The sequence below is a fragment of the Tinamus guttatus genome, unplaced genomic scaffold, assembly GCF_059628265.1.
Source record: "Tinamus guttatus ecotype Peru unplaced genomic scaffold, ASM5962826v1 Tinamus_guttatus_pri_ptg000343l, whole genome shotgun sequence".
Taxonomy (NCBI): Eukaryota; Metazoa; Chordata; class Aves; order Tinamiformes; family Tinamidae; genus Tinamus; species Tinamus guttatus.
Window position 1 is genome coordinate 599,731 of NW_028288877.1, and position 21,088 is coordinate 620,818.

At 35.9% G+C, this 21,088-nt stretch overlaps 1 protein-coding gene across 2 annotated transcripts in view; it reads right to left on the bottom strand.

The window, feature by feature from the left end:
- The window catches only part of CUNH8orf34 (chromosome unknown C8orf34 homolog), a 132,939-nt gene that overhangs the window by 74,442 nt on the left and 37,409 nt on the right, over positions 1–21,088 (bottom strand). For both annotated transcript variants that reach the window (XM_088529744.1, XM_010225665.2), the window contains 3 exons: positions 13,007–13,035; positions 6,022–6,191; positions 2,432–2,598 (listed from right to left, as the gene is read on the bottom strand). In XM_088529744.1, the coding sequence (XP_088385870.1) occupies positions 2,432–2,598; positions 6,022–6,191; positions 13,007–13,035 (366 nt within the window). The remainder of the gene's footprint in view (positions 1–2,431; positions 2,599–6,021; positions 6,192–13,006; positions 13,036–21,088) is intronic.

A 21,088-nucleotide genomic window follows, 5' to 3' on the forward strand; every position in this document is an offset into this window, starting at 1 on the left:
AAAATTCTAATGATTAAAATATCATATGGATTAAAATAATCTGTTGTCAATAGTGAAATCCGCTTTAACAAAATTCAGACTTCAGGGTATGAGGTTTTGTAGCTTTTCAAAGAAGGGTTGAATAAGCAACAAATAATGAAATCTAAAGGAAACAAGTAAAGTAGCTATATGCACTAATGCTCTGCAATTCAGTGATGGCAGAAAGCCACAACTGGAAAGTAGTTACACTGCATGTGCAAAAAGCCTCAAAGCAGTTAATGGATTAAAGCAGTATAAAATAATGCTAATATAAAAATTCAGTCCTAATATGATAGAGTCACCGATCTGGAAAATATAGCAATTAAAGATATCTGTGCTTGCTGATAGAAATTTAGGTTCTCTTAAAAGAAAATAAAATACTTTTCACATCATGTCAAAGCCTCAAGTTTTGAGAAGTTCTGCAGCAATGTAATTCTTACAATTTCATTGAATCTAAACCATGTAGGGTCAGCAAAATCCAAAATGAGAATTAAAATAAAAGCCAGTGTTTCAGAAGCACAACAAATACAAAACCAAGATGTATATAGTGAACTTTCTATCAGAGGCAGTTACTTCAACACGGCTATACTATAATAATTCCACTCATGGTTACTCGAGAAATATCCATGAGTTCTATCAGAATCTCAGAATTGCCTACATAAAACTCTGTCCTAGGCCCTCAGACCTAGGTCCAGTTTGTGAGCTTTCACAGTAAGTTAATTTTGTATAAACTCTGCTGGTTTTGTTAAAATGTACAAATGTTCCAGGCTTTGCATGGCACAAAACCTGACTAAAATCACAGGATGGTATTTTACAGCTACATGGTTCTGAAAAAATAAAATATATATAAAAAAAATTGTTTATATACAGATAATATTCTGGCCAAAAGTCAAGCCACTAGAAAAAGAACATTTTCTTTATATTGCCTCTCTATTTCCTGATATCTTGAGGGATCCAAGTGTCCAGAGGGAAAGACATAGATACTGGAGAAGCAAAACTGTCTGGCCTTTTCTTCGCTATCCCCACACAGGGGAAAAAAACCATCTATTCCACACACCATAAAATGATGCCATGATGATGCCAAATGATACTTACCTACTGTACTGCTTGGGTGCCACAGAACCCTACTTTAGAGGAGTCCTGTGAAATATGTCAGCTCAAGATACCCACTCAGCTTTCTTTACAGATATGTATCTCACTCTGATGATAAAGTTGGGAAGATTTATAAACTGCAGGAGGAAATAAGGAAATAACACTGCCACAGACAAAAACAGTCATGCCCTTCACTGGAATCCATGGATTAATTCTAGAGTTACCAATTTATTTCACAGAGCTAGCTATTTCTACAAAAAAAAGTGTGGCATTAGACTTACTTTCTTGTAAATACAGTTGCATGAATCAAATTTGAAACTATTCAAAAAACAAGTATACATTAATTCTTGATTATTTAAATGTAAGAAAAACTCTTGTTTACAGTGTGGGTGCTCAAGCACTGAAGCAGGCTGCCCGGAGAGGCTGTGGAGTTACCCCTCCTTGAAGATACACAAAAGCCAGCTGAGTAGCCTGCCCTCGTTCATGCTGCTTTGAGCAGGGGCTAGGACTAGATAATAGCACTTCCTCCTAACCTCACCTATACTATGACTCTGTGATCCTGTGAAAACTGCAATAATGAAGCAACAGAAATATAACTGCACTTAAAGTACAGCATCATAATAGAGCACCAGGTATTTTTCTATTTTTAGACTAATCTGCACCTCAAATTCTTTACGAACAAATATTTTGCAACAGAACTCCTAGATAGAAGAATGTCAAGCTATCCTTCAAGATTGCGCATTTCATGTGATCCTACATTTTTGATCCTACATTTTCATATTTGGCCAAAAAATAAAAAATAAGTCAATGATTACTTTTCAAGCATCTTATTTTGGAGCTTTTAAAAATGTCAAAAAGGAGATTATTAATAAGCTTTCTTCAACAACTTCCCTCCTTTCTCTTGTGTGATATTAAGTAGTTGTTCCAGGAGAGCAAGGAGAGAGCAGTGAGCATAGAGCCTGCCACCGAACAGTTCAATGTATAATCCAGACTATGAAAAATTGCCATGAAAACTCCTGCAGAGGTTACAAATTTACATTGCCTACTTGTAGCTAAGAAGTCTCAAACAAATTCCATGTCTGAAATGCTTGTTTTTTAAGGGAGTTTGATAGAGTTGACAGTTATATAGTAGTCTTCATTATATGCATTCCTGAAACTTACATATTAAAATCTACTAAATCTTGCTAAACTTGCGGGTCAAAAAGAGGAAGCAGATTCAAACTAATCTGTGTTTCATTGGTTATTATATTTTTATATTGGTTACTATATTTTAAATCTATAATAAAAAGAATTAGAAAATGCATATAATTTTTGCAGTTACCCAACAGTTCCATTGCATCATCTTCATTGTCAATATCTTCTTCGGTTACAGATGGAGCTGTGCTTTGGGCAGAATCAAAGGAGTCCTGAGAAAGCATGGCAGCCAGCAGTTTCTTATGTTGCTGCTGTTGCTGTTTTAGTCCTTTGGTCTTTGGCTCCATTTTTAAGCTGTGAGGGAGGAAAGCACAACTTTCTCTTACTAGGACTCTACAAAATTTGTCAGAATTTTGTCAAATTACTGTCGCCCGTCATGTCTTCCAGATCTGAAGATTAATACCATCAGACCACAAACAATCAGCTGATTATCACTCATCCCTGCTCATTAGAACATGTCAGTTCATGCTTTCTAATGGTTTGGTTGAACAAGCATGGGAGATCTCCTATTGACTTTATAAGCATTCAATCAGGTCCAAATACGTTACATATACAGAACAGGAGATGAAGTACTAATTGCTATTGCTCCTTCACACCAGTAACTGGGAACTAAGCACTGCTGTGAGTGGTTATTGATTGTTGACTTGTGTCCCCAAATTTCCAGGCATCTGGAAACGCATAGAAGTTGGCAGAAAGCAGGACTTGCTGCAGCTACTAGCAATTTTTCTGATTCTTTACAATCCCAAGATAAAGACCATGGGAGAGAAGTTTGGTGTCCCTCAAGAGGTTGTCTGAGATGCACTAGACTGTCTTAAACCATGTTGTAGGAATGTAGATCTCTTACAAACATCTGAAAACTGTTGCTCAAATTTAACTCCACTGCCTTTTCAGTAAGTTGGCTTGATTTTCAGATACACAACATATAAATCTCCATTGCTCACAAATACAGGAATGTACACTCTTAAGGATGCAACAGTGGTTCCTTCCTACTGTCCGCTACTGACTGGAGCAAAAACTGAGGTTCATGGTTGCAGTGACAGAAAAATCAAGCAACTCGTAGGTTTGCATATTGCATGTACTGTGAATATATACTCATAGGTTTGCATATTGCATGTACTTGCTATGCTCTGCCTCATGTTGAAAAGAATACTGGAAAGGGAGCACGTAACCAAAATAGCAGTGGTCCGCAGAAGTATACCAGTCTAGTTTGTCCCCTATAGAAGGCTGAGTTTTTTAAAAACCTAGGACTTCCCCTTCCAGTAAGCAGAAAAAGAAAATGTACACTGTGCTTTGCGAGAACAATGTACAGAGACAGTCTGTGGCTTAAGGCACTGATGGAAATAACCCTATCAGTGATCAGTGACACTCTTATTTCAGTGACACTCTACTCTACTCTTACTCTGTAGTTCAACCAGAATTAGCTTCAAGAGCTTCCTGGCATGTCACATAAATCATGAAAAAAAGTGACTGATAAGCTATTTTATTAAAAGTTTCTTGTAATGTTTATAAATCGGATTTTTAAACAAATAATCAGAAACACTTAATATGAATTTTGAATTGCTCCCTCCTTTAGTTGCCAGACAAAAATGCAACTGAATTATTTGGCTCTGCTGGCTGTGAAATAGATTAATGAAAGTAAGTGATGGCAACTTTGCTCTTTTAAGAGTTTCATTTAGTCTAATAAAAACAATACTCTTCCCATTACTTTTAGAGGTATTACGGGTATGCTACATTAAAACTAAATTATTGTCTTATATATTTGGAGCATAGCCAATTCCAAATTCTACTAATAGTATTTTAATTCCCAGTAACATTGAATCATACCATGAAGAAATTCCATGCTATTAACATTCAGATTAACCTTGGTCAATATAGGTCTTTTGAACTTCCATACATAGATCACATCAGTTTTGGTATCATCACTACCATGAAGTTCTGCAATTTCGCATGTATTTTGGAAGACTGCAAACCTTAGAAAACCTGATGTGATGCTAAAAAAGTAACGAATTATCCCAGACATAAATTGGGTCATCCAAATGTAAATCCACATGCTGCATGTAATTTAATAGTTATTCATTTTCCCTGAAAATCTGTATTTCCACTTAATAACACATATTTTTCAAAAGGTCCTCAGCACTCTCTGTAGTTAAAACTAGAGATATGTTTCCCATGATTCCTTCCTGACATCAAGCACTACAAGTTCTCCTTACTCCGCACAACCAGGCAATGGTGATTTTGTCATGACACTCAGTAAAGCTTTTTAAATACTTTTAAAGCCAGTAATCACAAGCTTTCGTTACCTCACAAGCCGTGGGATTTCTCACAACTTCTACTTCCCTCTACAGATGGAAAAATACTGCTTTGAATCTTTGTTACTTGGCACTAAACCTCTGTACACTCTTTCAGAGTCGGGATATGCAACTTCTGTTCCTTCCCATTGAGAGAGGGGATACAACAACCACTGCTCTCCCTGCATCATGGAACAGATCTTTATTGAGTTTCCTTACAGGACTGCAAAATAAGGGCAAAATAGAAAAGCAGACCCCACAGTCGAGCTGCAATGCCGGCTGCTGACTCGATTACTTTCCCAGCAATAGTGCCACCCAGGCCCAGTATTAGTTGTCTTGACTCCAGTCCAAAGTGTGGCTGAGGGATCATTGCTACACACTGCTACTTCTTCGAAATAGTAGTATGTGCAATTTATCCCACAGACATATGATTAAAAGAGGAAGCGAGAAAAATTGATGAATGCAGCCTGTAAGAGGACAGCAAAGTCACAGACTAGTTTCTCTGGCACAGGGAGGAGAATTTCAACGTGAAAGATGCATCAAGGACATAGTGAAGCAATAGCTTAAACCGTTCCAAAGGGAAATTGGAGGGTTTCTGCATTCTTAAAAAAAAAAAAAAAAAGAAAGAAAGAAAAAGAAAAAGCTGTCTATTGCAGTTAGTTTTCTAGTTATAATCAGAGAAATGTCTACAATTTGGAGAGAAAACAAGGGTGTTCAGACAATCAACAGAGGCCCTGCATAAACTTTACTCAAAAAAAAAAAAATTAAAAACAGGCTGTGCATACTTCACTTTCTGTGAGAAGCAATCACCTTTAGGGTGTGGAGAATGTACTCATTGGAAAAGCAACCACCTCTTATGTGCAGCAAAAACACATAAACAAACAAGCAGACTGCCCTCATCCTCAGTCAAGTTGCAACTGACTACAGTGAATGATCAGAAGGTATTTACTGCAGAGAATGCAATTTTGTCTTTGAGAAAGAATTACCATTAACACTTTTGAGTTTTGATGCTACTTTTGAGAACTGATAATTAATTTAGGAAATCCTGTCCAAAAATTTCCTTTAAATGGGAATATCTTAAATGGGAATGATTTATCACTAACACATCCAGATTAAGAAACAGCTTCTACCTACTGAAGGACAGAAGGGCTTGACATATCAGATTAAGGTTGTACATCATAAAATTATTAAGCATAGGTCCCAATCTTATCAACATACACTTTGCTTTACATAGGAATGAGATTGCAAATGAGTATAAAGATAAATCACAGGCAAAACTCTTAGAAGACAAATTAATGAGTCCCATACATTTTGCATCCTGCCACACTAGAGATGGGAATTTAAAAGCCCTTTGTTCCACTCTTACGACATTAAAGAGAAAGCTCTTTTTCACAAATTGTAAGATTTCCAGGCAAAACCAAAATCCCACCTTCCTCCAGGACTGCTGCTATCCTCACTGTCCCACTGTTCATTTTTACTTCTTGGTATCGGTGGTTGCAACATCTCAGCAGCCAGTGGATCTGCATCATTCTCTTCACGACCAACCCACTCTCCAATTACACGAGGTCTGAGAAGGGGAGTGTTAAAACCTGCTGTGTCCTGAAAAGAAATAAATAAAAAGTCTGCGCTGTTTTTTCCCAACCACACTGGTAAGCAGGGAAAGAAAAGAAGAAATGTGGAAAACAAAACTAAATTGCTAAATACATAGTACAACACATAAAAAATTCAGAGGCTCAGATAACACCTACAAACAGTTATGGACTATTGAAAAGATTCTCACTAGCAAAATTCCAAGAGATCTGACTATCCTGATGTTTCAAATCTCCCCTCCTTGCTTTTCAAGAACAACTGTAAAAAGCTGGACTTTATTTAATTCCATCTTGAAAAACTTTTTTTTTTAATAACTGCAGTAGTCTTAGAACTAGCCCTATATCAGTTACGTTAAGTGACAGCTGCTTACACCTCTTGCATAATGAACAGCACAATCACTATGAATTATTACAAAATTAATACATAAATCTTCTTTGGGCATTTTAAAAGCAACTCTGTTGGGATTTTATATAATGTACCATTGAATTCTGGAAATGCATAAACATTCCAATAAAATGCATTTCTGAAAATAGTAATCATATATTTTACCACTTAGGAAGAAGATATGTACAGAAGATTACAAAAAAGCAAACAAAATGTATCTATCTGGAATATTCAAAACAATATTGATGATTTGCATCACTACATTAGAAATTTAGATTAAAGAAACACTGTCCGTCTAAGTTGTATGGTAAAAGCTGTTCCAAGGTTGTGCTCATATTGTTATGGTTGCATGCAATGGAAGGTTATATACAATGGCATGCTCAAAAAAGGCAAAAAAGAGAAAGGTATTTATAAATCAAAATTTCCATAACGAAATGACGGGATAAGAATATTTTTTTCTGTTTTAACAAAATCCATCTCTGGGTTAGGAAAGGCATTTCAAAAGAAGTGTTCCTAATTAGAAGTGATATATTCTATTCCTGTCTTTTAATGAGATAAATTTTTAGGAAGACAAATCTTTTTGGCTGTTATCCAGCTCAGTATCTCATTAAATATTCCTGCTACAAAATAATGCTTTCCAAAACAAAGAGCATCAGTGATTACTTAGTGAGCAATCATACCTTCTTATCTTTCTAAAAACAAACCATTTAAAAGTATCTTGCTAATGGTTAAATTGATTCAGATCATGCTGAAAGCACAATCTGAAAGAGAAGTCTCTAATCCTGAAATGGAAAAAAAAAGTATTTTTATATGAATACATTTATCCCATTCTATCTACATTCTATAATTTCATTTTGTCCAGAAGAATCCCAAGAAATTTTATCTGACAGAGCCAAATACAGAATAGCTCCTGGATTAGGCTTATTCACCCTTGCTCTTTTGTTCTTTTTCTATGATATCCTTTTGAGGGCATCATGACTCCGCTCTCTGTATCTTTGTTCAGAGTTCTCCATCACTTCACTAGATTCACTTTTTACACATATTCATTTTTGGCAAGGTTGACATCCGATTGATAATATGACCCCTGAAAACTGACTGAAGCTAATACAGAAGAGAGAAAAATGAGGAAAACAGTATTGTTTCAGAGATTTTAAAATTTCTAACCATTATTCTGTTTTAAAGCAGTTAAAATATACATTTTACTTCTTACCTACTTGTGCTGTGTTATAGCTAGGTAAAGTAAATTAGATGAGAGTAGCCTGTGTCACATAATAGGTATAATCCTGACTACCACCATGTGCCTACAAACACAAATACTATTCCACTGCACAAAATACCGTCATTGTAGCAGATGCTTGTATTAGTCACTTTAACTAAGAACCCTTTGGCCCCTTCTTTTCCTGATATTTTAGCTGTCTGCTCCCCTCCCTTTCTCCCTGGGATAATTTTTAAACAATGAATGAAAACTAGATGTTGCTGCTAGTTAAACCTGCATCTACTTGCAGTTTCAATTGTGCTAAAAGCTATTAGTCCTGTAAAATGACAGTACAGAGCACTTGAAGATTTGCCTTTTTTTTTTCAGAACCACAGCCTTTCGCTGACACTGTACACTGTGCTAATAACATAAGAATAAATAAACCATTAATCATACCTTGTTATGCTGATTTCTTTTCTAAACATTGTACGGACTAGACCATCCTCTACAGTAGTGCTTTCAAGCTCTATTTAAAAGAAGTGTAAAAGAGAGGTGTCTTGCCTCACTGTATTCCCTTGCCAAGATTTTAGAATTTTGTTAGATTAATACTCCACAATTTCAATGATCTAATTTATCTTCCTCCTTTCAAGTACATAAGCAGTCACAATGAGAACAGTAATTGGCAAATCAGAGAAAGTTCTTCTGAGGACACCATGCCATTATTAGACACCTTACTTCACAAGCTTCAATAAATTCAGATGAAGTATTCTGTCACAGGTAAGCTAATATATGCATTTTTATATAAAACTTAAAATCTTAACCATTTTCCAATTTACATCCCCATAAATACCAGAAGAAATTGAAAGTGACTTTGGTATACGCAAAAATTTATTTGGGACAAGAAGGTATTTAAATTTGCCCTGAAATTAATCTAGAGGATTATTTTAAAGTGCACTCCAGTGTCTTGGTCATTTATCATCCACTCCAGTGGTTACCAACTTGACATGCTCAAGATTCCTTGCTGCGGCAATCAGGAGAAGAAGGGGAAGGCAGCTGAATGTCACCTCAGTGTTGGACTGAGATGTGACTGGGGTATGAATTCCATTCCTGGGAGCACAGCAGCATTCATGGAACCCTTCATTTAGGTATAGAGTAAAAAGCTCCATGTTCCATTTTGAAATTGCTCTACAATCAAAAGAAACTTTGGGGTGAGCATAATTCTCTTTTCTGATGCCTTAAACATTTTCTCTCTTATTAACTAGTACTGGCCTTCATTGTAGTACTACCTACTTACTACACGTAAAAAGAAAGTACACCCTAGATGCAGCACAGAGAAAACATTAAGCTTGAGGGCCAAAATGTGTTATGATTTATTAGATCATATTAATTCATGTCTGATTCAGGTTCTCCAATACATTAGTGACTGAAAGAAAGAAAATAGTTTGGAATTCCATACAAACCTCATAGTGGTATGACAGGGCTCATACTACATAGTATTTTCAGTGAAGTTCCAATACTTGGAATATTATGATTATGTGAGAATCCCATATTTTATTTGAAAGCATGTGTCTATCCTTTATATTATATAATATATAGAATATATATCTTCTATATATTTGCATTTGTAAATCTTTTATATTTCCCTTTTATATTATTTTATATTTTTTATATTTGCAGAGGGAAAAGGCTTGGAAAACATTTGGGAAGTATTCTTAGAGAATGAAAAGGTAGAAGAGGAATAATCCTTTTCTTCTCCATCCTCCTTTTTAATTTATTTGTTTAATATCATTAACTTAGGTCTCCAGCTCTGTCAAGAGGTCACGGATTTGACTCCATATCTTGTACAGCCTCATCCAGAAATATTGCCAGCACAGGTATAACTGCATAAATCCCATTCAAACTTATTTCTGCACTGCAGTATCCAACTTATGTTTTATTGCTATGCATCACACAGCAATTCTGTGTAAACTAAAGCTTCTGCTTCCCAGGCAAGTCCTTACGAAAAATCCTGAAACTCATCACAAAACAATTATTTTTTTCTTTATAGTTTTTTAACCATTTCATAAATATTCAGTTCAACAATTTTATAAATTTTCACAGCAAAGGTATTATCATAGCTCAAAATCTCTATCTCTTTAGCAAGATTTTTGGGATTAATGAGGAGCTTTAGGAATGCTACACAACAGGAACAACAGTTCCTTTTCAGTGATGAAGAAGGTGACTCAATTCAGCAGTTTGTATTACATTAACTCTGCACTTTAGTCTTAAAATCTGTGAGTCACACATCATGTCTCCCCATTTTCTTTCTGTACACACAGTACTTGCAGTGTCAGCTGCTCATCTTATTTGGCTTCCAGGGTGTACGAAAGGAGGCTGAATCACCAGAGAAATGGAACACCAGACATTAAAAGTCTAACAGAATAAAATGAAGGAAGAAAATTATATAACAAATATGTTTTAATTGCAGCAATCATAGGAATTTTAGTTTGCAGTGGTGTCAGTGAAATTCTGAAACGTCTAAATAAAATTGTCTGAAACTGAAAACTTCCCTTATTAATGAAAGACTGACCTTATCTGTCTATATTTTTTGTCCTATTTTTTTTCTGTCTTTAACTGAAATCCAAAGTACTGGCACAAAGCTAATAATAGCAGTTATTTCACTTGAATATTTATTTCAAGTCTTAATTGACTTGATATTTAAATTAAATGCCCCTTCACAAAAGTGATTGTAATTGAGAGCAAACTGGTTTTCCAAATCCAGATGCTGGAGTAACTAAGCAAGTAAGTAGTTAACTGGATTATCTGGAGAAGCAGGTACATCATCTGACACTACTTACTGAAACTCTCCTGTAAGGGGCAGCTAGAGTTTGCTGCAGCTAGAAAGAGGCTATTTTGCAAACATATATAAGAAGAAACAGAAATAAAGAAATGTACATACACATTCTCTATCTTCTCTTGATTCAGAAACTAAAATGCAGAAGAGCAAGATTATAGGCTCTGTCCTAATTCCCACTTATCAGAAAAACAAAGCAAGGAAGAGTGTGCAGATGAATTTCTTATTGTGCTTAATTTTATGTCTCTCACAACACCTAAGCAATAAAAATTTTAGAACAGAATTCCATGCCGAGGTTGGGCATGCTGTTCTAGAACAATCACTTGCACCTGAAAGGCCAAACGATTAATCCAAAACACAAATTAGAATGTGGTTTGAGAAAGGATTCACTACTGCTGCAGCCCAGATAAGGAAGCTGTAGTATCAGCAGGGCAGGGAATAACAATGAACTTGGCTACACTTATTCCAGGGAAAAAAAGAAGAGAAGAAAAAGGAAACCACATTGCTTAGGCCATGCCCAGGTGAAATGAAACTAAATTAAATACACTGTTAAATTACTAACATACAGTCCCCCAGATCCTCTTTGACCTAATACAAATAACACTTTTACAAGCAGGTCACAGGTGCAGTTCAGGAGCTAGCACATGCAAGGGATCATTCCTGCTATAAAGGGAGCTTAGCAACACGAATTCAGGTAGTTCTATACAACCAAATGATCCTGGCTATGCTTTATCTCTCAAAACAGAAACAGCCTTTATGTCCATTAAAAATCCCTAAGGGCCAAGATAAGAAATAGTAGTGAAACTCCCCTAAGACAATGCAGACTACAAATTACATGTTTTCAGTGAATCCATCCTGGAAGCCTTTAAAACGAGGCTGGAAAAACAAGAATTTTAAGAGCTCTGTATTTTTGTCTTCCTCCCACCAAATAGCATTTGATTTCAAACACACTCACTTTACCTGTTCTCTTCAGAAATGGACACTGTAAATGCCCTACTGTAAAGGTGCCAGAGAGTATTTAAAAGATGTATCTTAAGTTTTATAATAAATATTTTAATTTTAGATTATGAACAATAAAATAATGTGGTAACAAAAACAAAATTCAGTCTTTGTTCAGACTGCAAAATACCAATTAGTGATGCTCTCCACTTAAATTTTCACACAGAATTGTTAAATTTAAAAGCATGAATGATTTTATGATTTTTGAGCTCCTACAAAATGGAGGAGACATGTCACAGGGGCTTCAGCCCAAAATGTATTTTCCTTCCACAAAACAGTGATATTTCATGTTTTTTTCACAAAAAAAAAATTGTTTGTAAATATTTTTAAAGATTGTTCTAATGGAAGGCCTTTTGTAATTGTATTTCTCATACTCTTCCGAGCACAGCTGAAAAATGATAAGAAGAAGGCTTGGACTCTGTATCCCCCCTCCGTGTGGAAAATGAGATACAGCAAGATCCAGGTCAAAATGATGAGGGTTTGTTTTGCAGTGGCAGCCCCATATGCACAGGACTGTTCGGTACTGTCCTGCCTGAGAAGCCATGGGTTGTATTGCATAGGCTTTGGGGGCAGAAGGGATGGTACCTTCATTTTGCCATGAGAAAGAAAGACAGGGAGAAAAAAAAAATGTCTCCTATATTAATAATTAGGCCTGTGCTTTTCACACTTTTTATCTTGATAGTAACAATTTCTGATACCATGAAAATAACCCAAGATTCTTATTCTAAAAAAACCTGCTGTTCAGTGCAGATAACGGGGAAGAGACAGGTGTTCTATATCCCTGAAACTGAAAAATTTGCTTAACTGCTCTTTCAGCATAGAGTTCATTACAGCTAAAATTTAAATTCACATTAACTACGTAACTTCTCAAAAGGGTCAAATGGAAGATATCCTTATGTATTGCATTCAGCAAGGAAATGAAGATGGATTTTTATGGATTGTGCATTCCTAATTACATCTGGAGACTAAAGAATATTTCCAAGGATTTTCATGCACCGTAACAGTTGAGGTAAGGTAATTATACAGTTATTGGGTATAATTGTACCCAAGAACCTGACTTCATGAATTAAAAGTATTTAAAGCTAAATGTTCCCAGTAGTATATCACTAAGCTAACTCAATAGATGATGTTACATGCAGATGATATCAAGCTCAGCAGCTTTCACCTGGACTCATTAAGGGTCTCTTAAACTGAATGAGATTTCTTCCACAATTGAGAGCCCATCCCGGATTAAGCTCTTAATGTATCCACATGTACAGTACTTCCTCAACAGCTCTCCCTACCCAAATTCCCTCTGAACGCAACAGAACTGAAGTATGTATACCAGGACAGAGAAATGTATTTCTCATTGCCTTAAATTACCATTACTATCTCTCTGGTTTTATTGTTCATTAGGCATACGGTGAATCTTACCTTATCAAGTTCATCAGAAATTGCAATGCCTGAAAACAAAGCAGATTTAAAAATTTTAGAAATATTTTTTCTAGAAATACTTTATTACAATAATTAAAATAATGTTTAATCTGAAAAGTTTATATATTGTTGTCTGCACACAACTGAACCATACAATCTATCATGTTTTGTTCCTTAGTGAAACTGCCCATAAACAATACACTCCTAACTCTCCTCAGCTGCAATATAATCAAAATGAATTTCCAAAAAAAAAAAAGAAAAAAAAAAGGAAATCGAAGCAACACAGGTGTGTTACAAAAGCAGCAACAAGTCACCAAGCCTAAGTATACTTTTAGTTAAGTTAACTGAAAGTTAATTAAGCAATTTAATATTTGCAAATGGGCACATAATTAAGCAAATCTAGCTCTGACCAGCATATGAAATGGTATCTTGTAAGTATAGGGCAACATGGGAATAATTCTTCCATAGTTCAAAGAAGAAATAACTCTATGAAAACCAGTAGAATTAAAGCCAGAGGAGGAAATCTCATAATGCAATAACATAATGCAAAACAGTTGTTCTCAATAGGCTAAAGAAGTTCTTATTTGCTCTTCTTTTGTCCTTTCTGCTGATGCTTGCCTGAGGCTTTCCTATGTTTGTTTTCATCAACTCGTATAACCTTTTTTTACCAGTGACTACTCTGCGGCATGTTAGATACTCACAGCTGGTCTCAGAACTTATGACACGTGCCCCAGCCATGTCATATGGCCTGATGAAGTAATCTTATCTTTAATGTGTTCATGTTGAAAATTTTGACTTACTCGGAGCAAACCATTTAATAAGAAATACTTCTAGGATAGAACTTCTATTCAAAAAACAAGCATCTCCTGATGGTTGACGGGCTTATAAAAACATACATGTACAGGAAGAATATACTTTTAAAAGTTCTTTTCTAATTCATATGGTATTATCAAGACATCTTGTTCTAAGGAACACAAGAGGTTATATTACAGAATATATAATATCAGCTGAACTGAGAGTTAATCTTTCCAAAAATCGTACTAATGATTGCAGAAGTACAAGCCTAATTCTTAATCATTTTCATTCCTCGTTTTTGATACAGCATAACTGCACGAATCATTTTTTTAAACACTATGCTTTTAATCATTTGCTGTATGGTGTTAATTCTTAGTTGGCTTCCTTACACTGTTTTTTGTTTAAAGGAGTGCTAACAGAATTGTAATTAGCATTTTAAGACTTGATCAACACAGAAGAAATATGCCAGTAGTTAAAAGAATATTTTCAGTCATGCAGCATTTATAAAGTAGGTTATAATGAACAAACACATTTGGTCTAATCTTCCCGACCCCCACAGCAATTAATCTGTTTTTAAACAAATCTGTTTTTTTTAAAAAAAAATAAAGATTTATCTATTCCAAACACGGCACTAACATCCATACAGTGTGTCCATCAGCAAGTTGCACCAGCCTGAGTCATTCAACAGGACATTAATGTGCTAGAAAGCCAATTTCTTCCACCCCCAAAATTGTATGGGCATTAACTAGAGAGCAGAAAATGCTCTCTCTGAGGCAGCAGAAAACAAACTCGAGGTTCTCTCTATCTCACGCTGAATACCTGATACACAACAACCAGATCTTCATACCACTGGCTGTATTTTGGATAACTGAAGTCAATCCATTTTACAACCATATTCCTCTGTGCCACGTGCTCTAAGTATCCCTGCTTGAGCAGGGGGTTGGACTAGATGACCGCTTGAGGTCCCTTCCAACCTCAACCATTCTGGGATTTTCTCCAAACAGACAAACTCTTTTCTCAGGAGGTTCCTATGATTTTTACAACTTTTTTGTTTGCTTTGATATGAGATTTTTTTTCCTCAGATAGGAAGTCACCTTTTTTTCTTCTACTTTCATTTCCCTATCTGGAACCGGGTCTTTGATACCTGAGAGCTCATGATCAGACCAGTCAGTAAATATGCAGACTCATTACAGAACACGGAATGACTGTTAACATTTTAAGTATAAATAGCAAGAGTATTTTTTCTACCCTAATTAATTTGCTAAAGGACCAAACCTGAAATCTCTTCTCATTCTCTTTTTCTGATGTAGTATAAAGACAGAGGGAAAAAAAAAGGATTCTAAGGAAGACATTTCTTAAGTGCAATGTGCAATGACTTTAGCGTGGTGGTTCTTCTGGAGGCAGGTTTTCCCATGCTGTCATTCATGGGGCTCAACTTGAGCCCCATTAACATTAACACAACTCCGTCAACATAGATGAGGATAAGTTAGCCCATTAAAAGGTGGAAGTATAAAAAAGCACACTCTTTTTTTCCCCCAAGATTCTACTGCACCGGCTTGGTGTGTGGTGTGTGGCTGCTCCTACCAAGTTGGGTTTTTTTTTTTCTTTTTAAACACTTGGCAAACTGACAAAATAGCATAGGTGAAGCTGAGAGGAATGGGAACTTGTGCCTCTGAGCAACAGACAGTATCACAAAAGTAAGGTCTTTTTGCAGGCAGATCACAGATGAATAAGGGCTCCACTTTTCGTAAAGTAATTTCTCAAGTAAAAACTTAAAATGAATAATTTGAGAATGAATTGCAGAATTTAATCTGATGCTACCCATCGTATACAACACCATAAAATTAGAAAGAAAAAAAAACCTCTTAATCGAGAATCCTGACAACTCAGATGCAAGTAAAGAAACTGATACCCATAATTACCATACAAGGATATGTAGGGTAACCACTACTCCCTTAACTGTTGGCACATTCTTGACTTTTTCTTAGTAAAATACGTTATTGTCAGTTATTTCATTTTATGGTACGATTTAAAAAAACATTAATTTCTGCAAAGTAATCCTAACAGTGGTTGTTATCATCACTGCTTCATCAATTCACAGAATCACTAGAATTTAGAGACGAGTGATTTTCTGAAAACCTCTTTTCATTATTATTGGACAACAAATTATTGCTTGTGCTCTCTGCACCTTGCATAGTTACTTCCAGTTCTCTGTGGCTTTCATAAACAGTAGAGAGAAAAATAAAACTATTTATGTAATACACAAATATATACTAGGAAGATAATAAATGTGTGCATATTACCGTAAAAGCACAGGCTGCTACAGAGAAAAAGGAACAACCTATTCCATGAAATTACTTGAAATGGAAAGTGCATATACTTCAGCTTTAGGTTAAATGTCCATAAACTAAAAATGCGCAAACTTTTATTAACAGTTTAGTCCTCTTACTCAGACTGTAGCCTTTTTTTTTAATTACCCTTTAATCCTAATCTACAACAAGCTCTTGTATCACAAAAACTAACATAACTAGTTTGCTCAATCTTGAATCCAAGAGATTTGTTATATTTTAAACTACTAAGCACAGCTGTTTCTGATTTCCATCAGTTAGTGCGCATTTAAAGTTAAAATGCAATCAGTTTATGCTGAATGTAAAGTATGGAAGTTTTAGGGTTGCTTCATCTCTGCTCTGCCTCAAGCCAGTGAGCAGCAGATAAGAGAGGGATGATTCCAGAGGTTCTCTCTTCTGGGGCACAAGTCTTCTGATGTCAAACATCCAACCTTCAGAAATTAGTGAGTGTGCTTTGCTCCCTCTCTTGCAGCAGCTGCTTCTCATAGGCATTGACTGTAGTTTTATATCATACTACACGATTAACAACTATAGAATAGTTCTGCCATTCTTACTTTTTGCAATGATACAGCGTCACAATTAAGTGGAGGTGTTTTGCCTGCCACTATCAACTAGGGCTCACATGTGAGCTTTACAGCAGGAATTAATTAGGCACCTAAGTGCCAGTGGCATGTCTTTGAATTCCTCTCTTTTGCACTTGATTAAAAGTGTTGAATTTTGATCGGGCACCACAAGTAACCAGCAAACTTAGATTCCTGCTGAATTACACAGACAGATCCAGGACACTGTTTCTACTTTTGAGCATAATGACTCTCTGCTCTACAAGGGTGCTGAAACAATAACGTAATTGGTCTGAACAAGCTCTCACAGTCCCTTAGAAATGCTCCACAGCCCCAGCTCCTGCCATCTGTGATCGTTAAGAAATCTTCATGCTAGCACAGCCCCTCTTGATTGGAACATTTTTATCCTGACAATATCCAGGTTTTGGAGGAGAGGTGGAGAAAAGACTGCAAGAAAGATTTAGCAAAATAAAAGCAATCTTGTTGGAAAATACTGCTTAACTTCTAACTGACCAAGAAGTGAAGTTTCCCTCAAAATAAAAAAAGAACATTTTTACACAACAATTCTATCAGTCTTAAAGATGCCTAGCTCTTTTATATATAGGTCTCAGCAAGAGAGTTTCCTGTGTTGCTGCTCTCCTGCACCAAGTATAACTAACGCAGTACATAATGCTTTTCCATAGTCAGCTGTTGAGAGTGCTTTTTGAGGTTGGTGGTTAAAATTAAATAGCAGAACAATATTTTTCAAATTACTAGGTACTATACAAATGTACATTTGTTTGAAATGGCAAAAAGTCATAAAGTCTCTGCCTGCTGCTTCATCCCTGATGAGCTTTACACCAGCTGAAGAACCTGCAACATAATCATATGCTGGGCACACCTGAAAATATAGTACAAGTATTCCAATGAGAATGAGAGTTGTGAAACTTCAGAGAAATCTACCATTTTCTGCTTGTGTTTACTCTTTTAATTAATCATATAGAGAGGTAACACAAGAGTAATGAAACATTAGCTGCGTTTCTCTCTTAGGACCTACTTTTCTGTAAATACACAAATATGTAGCTGGCAAGTCTAATGTGTTCCTAGTCCTAAGAAAATAAAACATTACTGCCTGTAACATAGGACAGACTACCACTAGTTAGCTCAGTGGGAGTTGCAAATAGCTGACGCATTTTTCTAGACTTCCAGAAGATGGCCACAGAGCTCCCAGTAGCCAATTTTCCTATGAGCCAAAGCATTCTGGTTTTGATGTAAAAGGGTTTTGGAACTAAGAAACCCCAGGACAACTCCAAATAACATAACAAATTACATTCTCAGGGTCGTTGTAAGCCAAGGAGCTTGTGGATGGCTGGACTCCCCAGTCTCCTAGTTCAACACTTAATTACATTGAGTCATTTACACAGGAACTTAAGGAAAATTTTTTTAACAGTGAGGGTGACAGAGCACTGGAACAGGCTGCCCGGAGAGGTTGTGGAGTCTCCTTCTCTGGAGATCTTCCAAACCCGCTTGGACGCAGCCCTGTGCCACGTGCTCTAGGTGACCCTGCGTGTGCAGGGGGGTTGGACTAGATGACCTCTAGAGGTCCCTTCCAACCCTAAGCATTCTGTGATTCTATGATTCTATGATTTACAATTTTCAAAATAAGCCTTATTTTCTCCAATAGTATTTTGGGGATTTTTTTGTGAAAGCCTGTTGAACAGAAACCTCAATGCAGTGCTAGAAGAGAAAGGAGCATATTTCCTTATATGATCAAATAATTATTCACAACTTTTTGTACTGAACTTCTGCAGGGGGTTCCATCATGAATTAGGGTAACTTTTTTTTTCCCAACATATAACCACAAAATAACAAGAGAAACATTGTCATCTACAAGGCAGCATGCATTAACATAGCTTATACTATAGTCACTATGTAGGAATGCCATAGAAAACATGGATTTGATGTCTTCTCACCATGATGATTTTAAGAAAAATAAAACTAATTAAATACTCAGTCAGTGAGCACTCCAGACCTGCAGTATTTGTATATCCAATTTTGTGAGTGGCTCCAATGGATAACACAGGTTTCAGGATTAACATTGGAAATTAATGAACTAGGAGAACAAAGAAAAACAGCATGCAAAGTAGTACTGAATATTCTTGCCCAGACCCTCTGCTATGCCAAGATGCTGCATTTCTCAGCAAAAAAGAACACTACCAAATCTCGCAGACAGCAGCAGGCTGGAGTAAGGTGGGTAGCTCATGCAACTGGCTGCCATGGATGGAGTCATGAAATGCCAATCCCCTTTTTCCATCTGCAATGGTAGCTACACAAGTCCTACCTCTGCAACAGCATTAGGGGATATTCTAACAAGCCAAATACTGTTCCAGAAAAGACCACTATAATTCAGAAGGAGATTCTGGTCCTGAGGCTTACAAGCAGATTAGAGTAAAATGACAAATACATCAGCAAAGCTAATTAAAATTTAAAGCATATAGTAAAGAAATACTTAAAATAAAAATCACAGTGATTGCCTTTCATGTAAGCTCCTACGTTGTAAATGAATAGCAATAATTATGACCATACTCTTCCTGTTTCAGCCTCAGAAAATATTATTTTGTATTATTACTCATACATCATACTAAAGGCAAATGGATAGTATCTGCAAAGGCAGCATCATATAACAGCTTCAGTATCAAGATAAAATTATCTTCTTTAAAGGTCTGATTGAGCTTATCTAAAAATGTCCATTTCAAAATAAATCACAAACATTGATCTCTCTGAACAGAATAAAGGAAAAAACCTTTAGAGAATGCTGCTGTTGAGTTTTGTGGTTCATTAGCACAGCACATTTAGGGCAGGATCACAGCTGCCCTAATCATCATTTTTACAGACTAAGTGCATTTCAGACGAACAACTGTGTCTGGCTGAAAAAAAAGTACATCTTCAAACACCTTCAACATGAGGTCACTGATAAAACTCCATGTCATGCAGATGTGCATTTACAGTTACATCATCAGAATTGCCTGGGTTCAGTGAGAAAATTCATACATCTCTGATAAATGCATTTGGCACGCCACTCATTTATATAACTTACAACCTACATGTATTTCATTCATCAATAAGTTCCCTGAGTATAGAGGTTTATTAGTGTGGGAATTTATAAATTAGGATGGGGAAACCCATTCTAATATATTTCAGAGAGAGAGATAAATGTACTAAAGCAGTTCACGATGCACCTATTTATCTTCTAATATCCCACATACTTGCAGATTTATCTATAAACAAAGAATGTGATTTTAGGAGTCTGTATATGTAATCTCATCAATTCTTGAACTAGTTCTATCCTTACCATTACAACAATTTTTACTCTCGTTCTCAAAATTTTTCTTCCTTATGTGAAAGAAACAGAAGATGTGGTCCTAATTTTCATTATATTATTCTTTTTTAAAGTGGTAAGATGACATTTGTCTGTCTTAAGCTATGTATAAATCAGGCAACTTCATCTGTTTCTAACATAAGAAGTATCTGTTTGTTAGAGATACTCTAGGGAGGTTTCCAGATCTTTCATTCTTTGTGCTCCCTTACAATATTTTCTACTAGATCATAATTGGCTTTTTTGTTTTATTTACTGAGTACTGATTTAGTGATTACTACCTTTTAAAGTTAAAGAACAAATATAATACTTTCCTCCTATTGATTTTATCTAGACACTTTTATTTTGGGGTTTCCCTCAAACCAATTTGGATTCACTTTCAATAATCCATGGTTTATGTTAACTTGCTACCATTTTGCCGATCCACTGGATTTACAGCATTGTAAGTTTGTGTCTTGCCTTTTAATTTGTCATATACACCTGGCCTCTGCTAAGATTCAAATGTTTCTAACAAAATATCATTTATCTGTGTTTGTTCAAAGGCTATGTTCAATTATGTGGAAAAACATAGCTATCTTACAGTACAACACCTTACATACCACCAAAAGCTGGTAAGTATGTTTAAACAGTTAGTCCAACGGGCATACATATTCAATATGCACTCTAGTCCTTAACTGTTCAAATAGAAGATGCAAAAATGTTCACAAAGCAGTCAAACTTCACACTTGTTTTGCAGCAATCTTCTTTCTGATTTAGTCCACCCTCCCAACCCTCATCTTATAATTTACTATGTTACATCTCCTGCTTTCTATCTTTTCATCCTAAAAATAACAGGGGAAGAAGACAGGACTATTCACGAGCAAGATCCTTAGCACACTTAATTCTCATTTAATATCTCTTTTAAAAGAATTCAAGCCAGAAGAGGAATCAGAAGAGCATGCATTTGAAACAGGGTAGAACTTTTCTTATTTGTGATTAGCAGGATAAGAAGGATGATGGCAATAAAGGAGACATACCTTGTGTT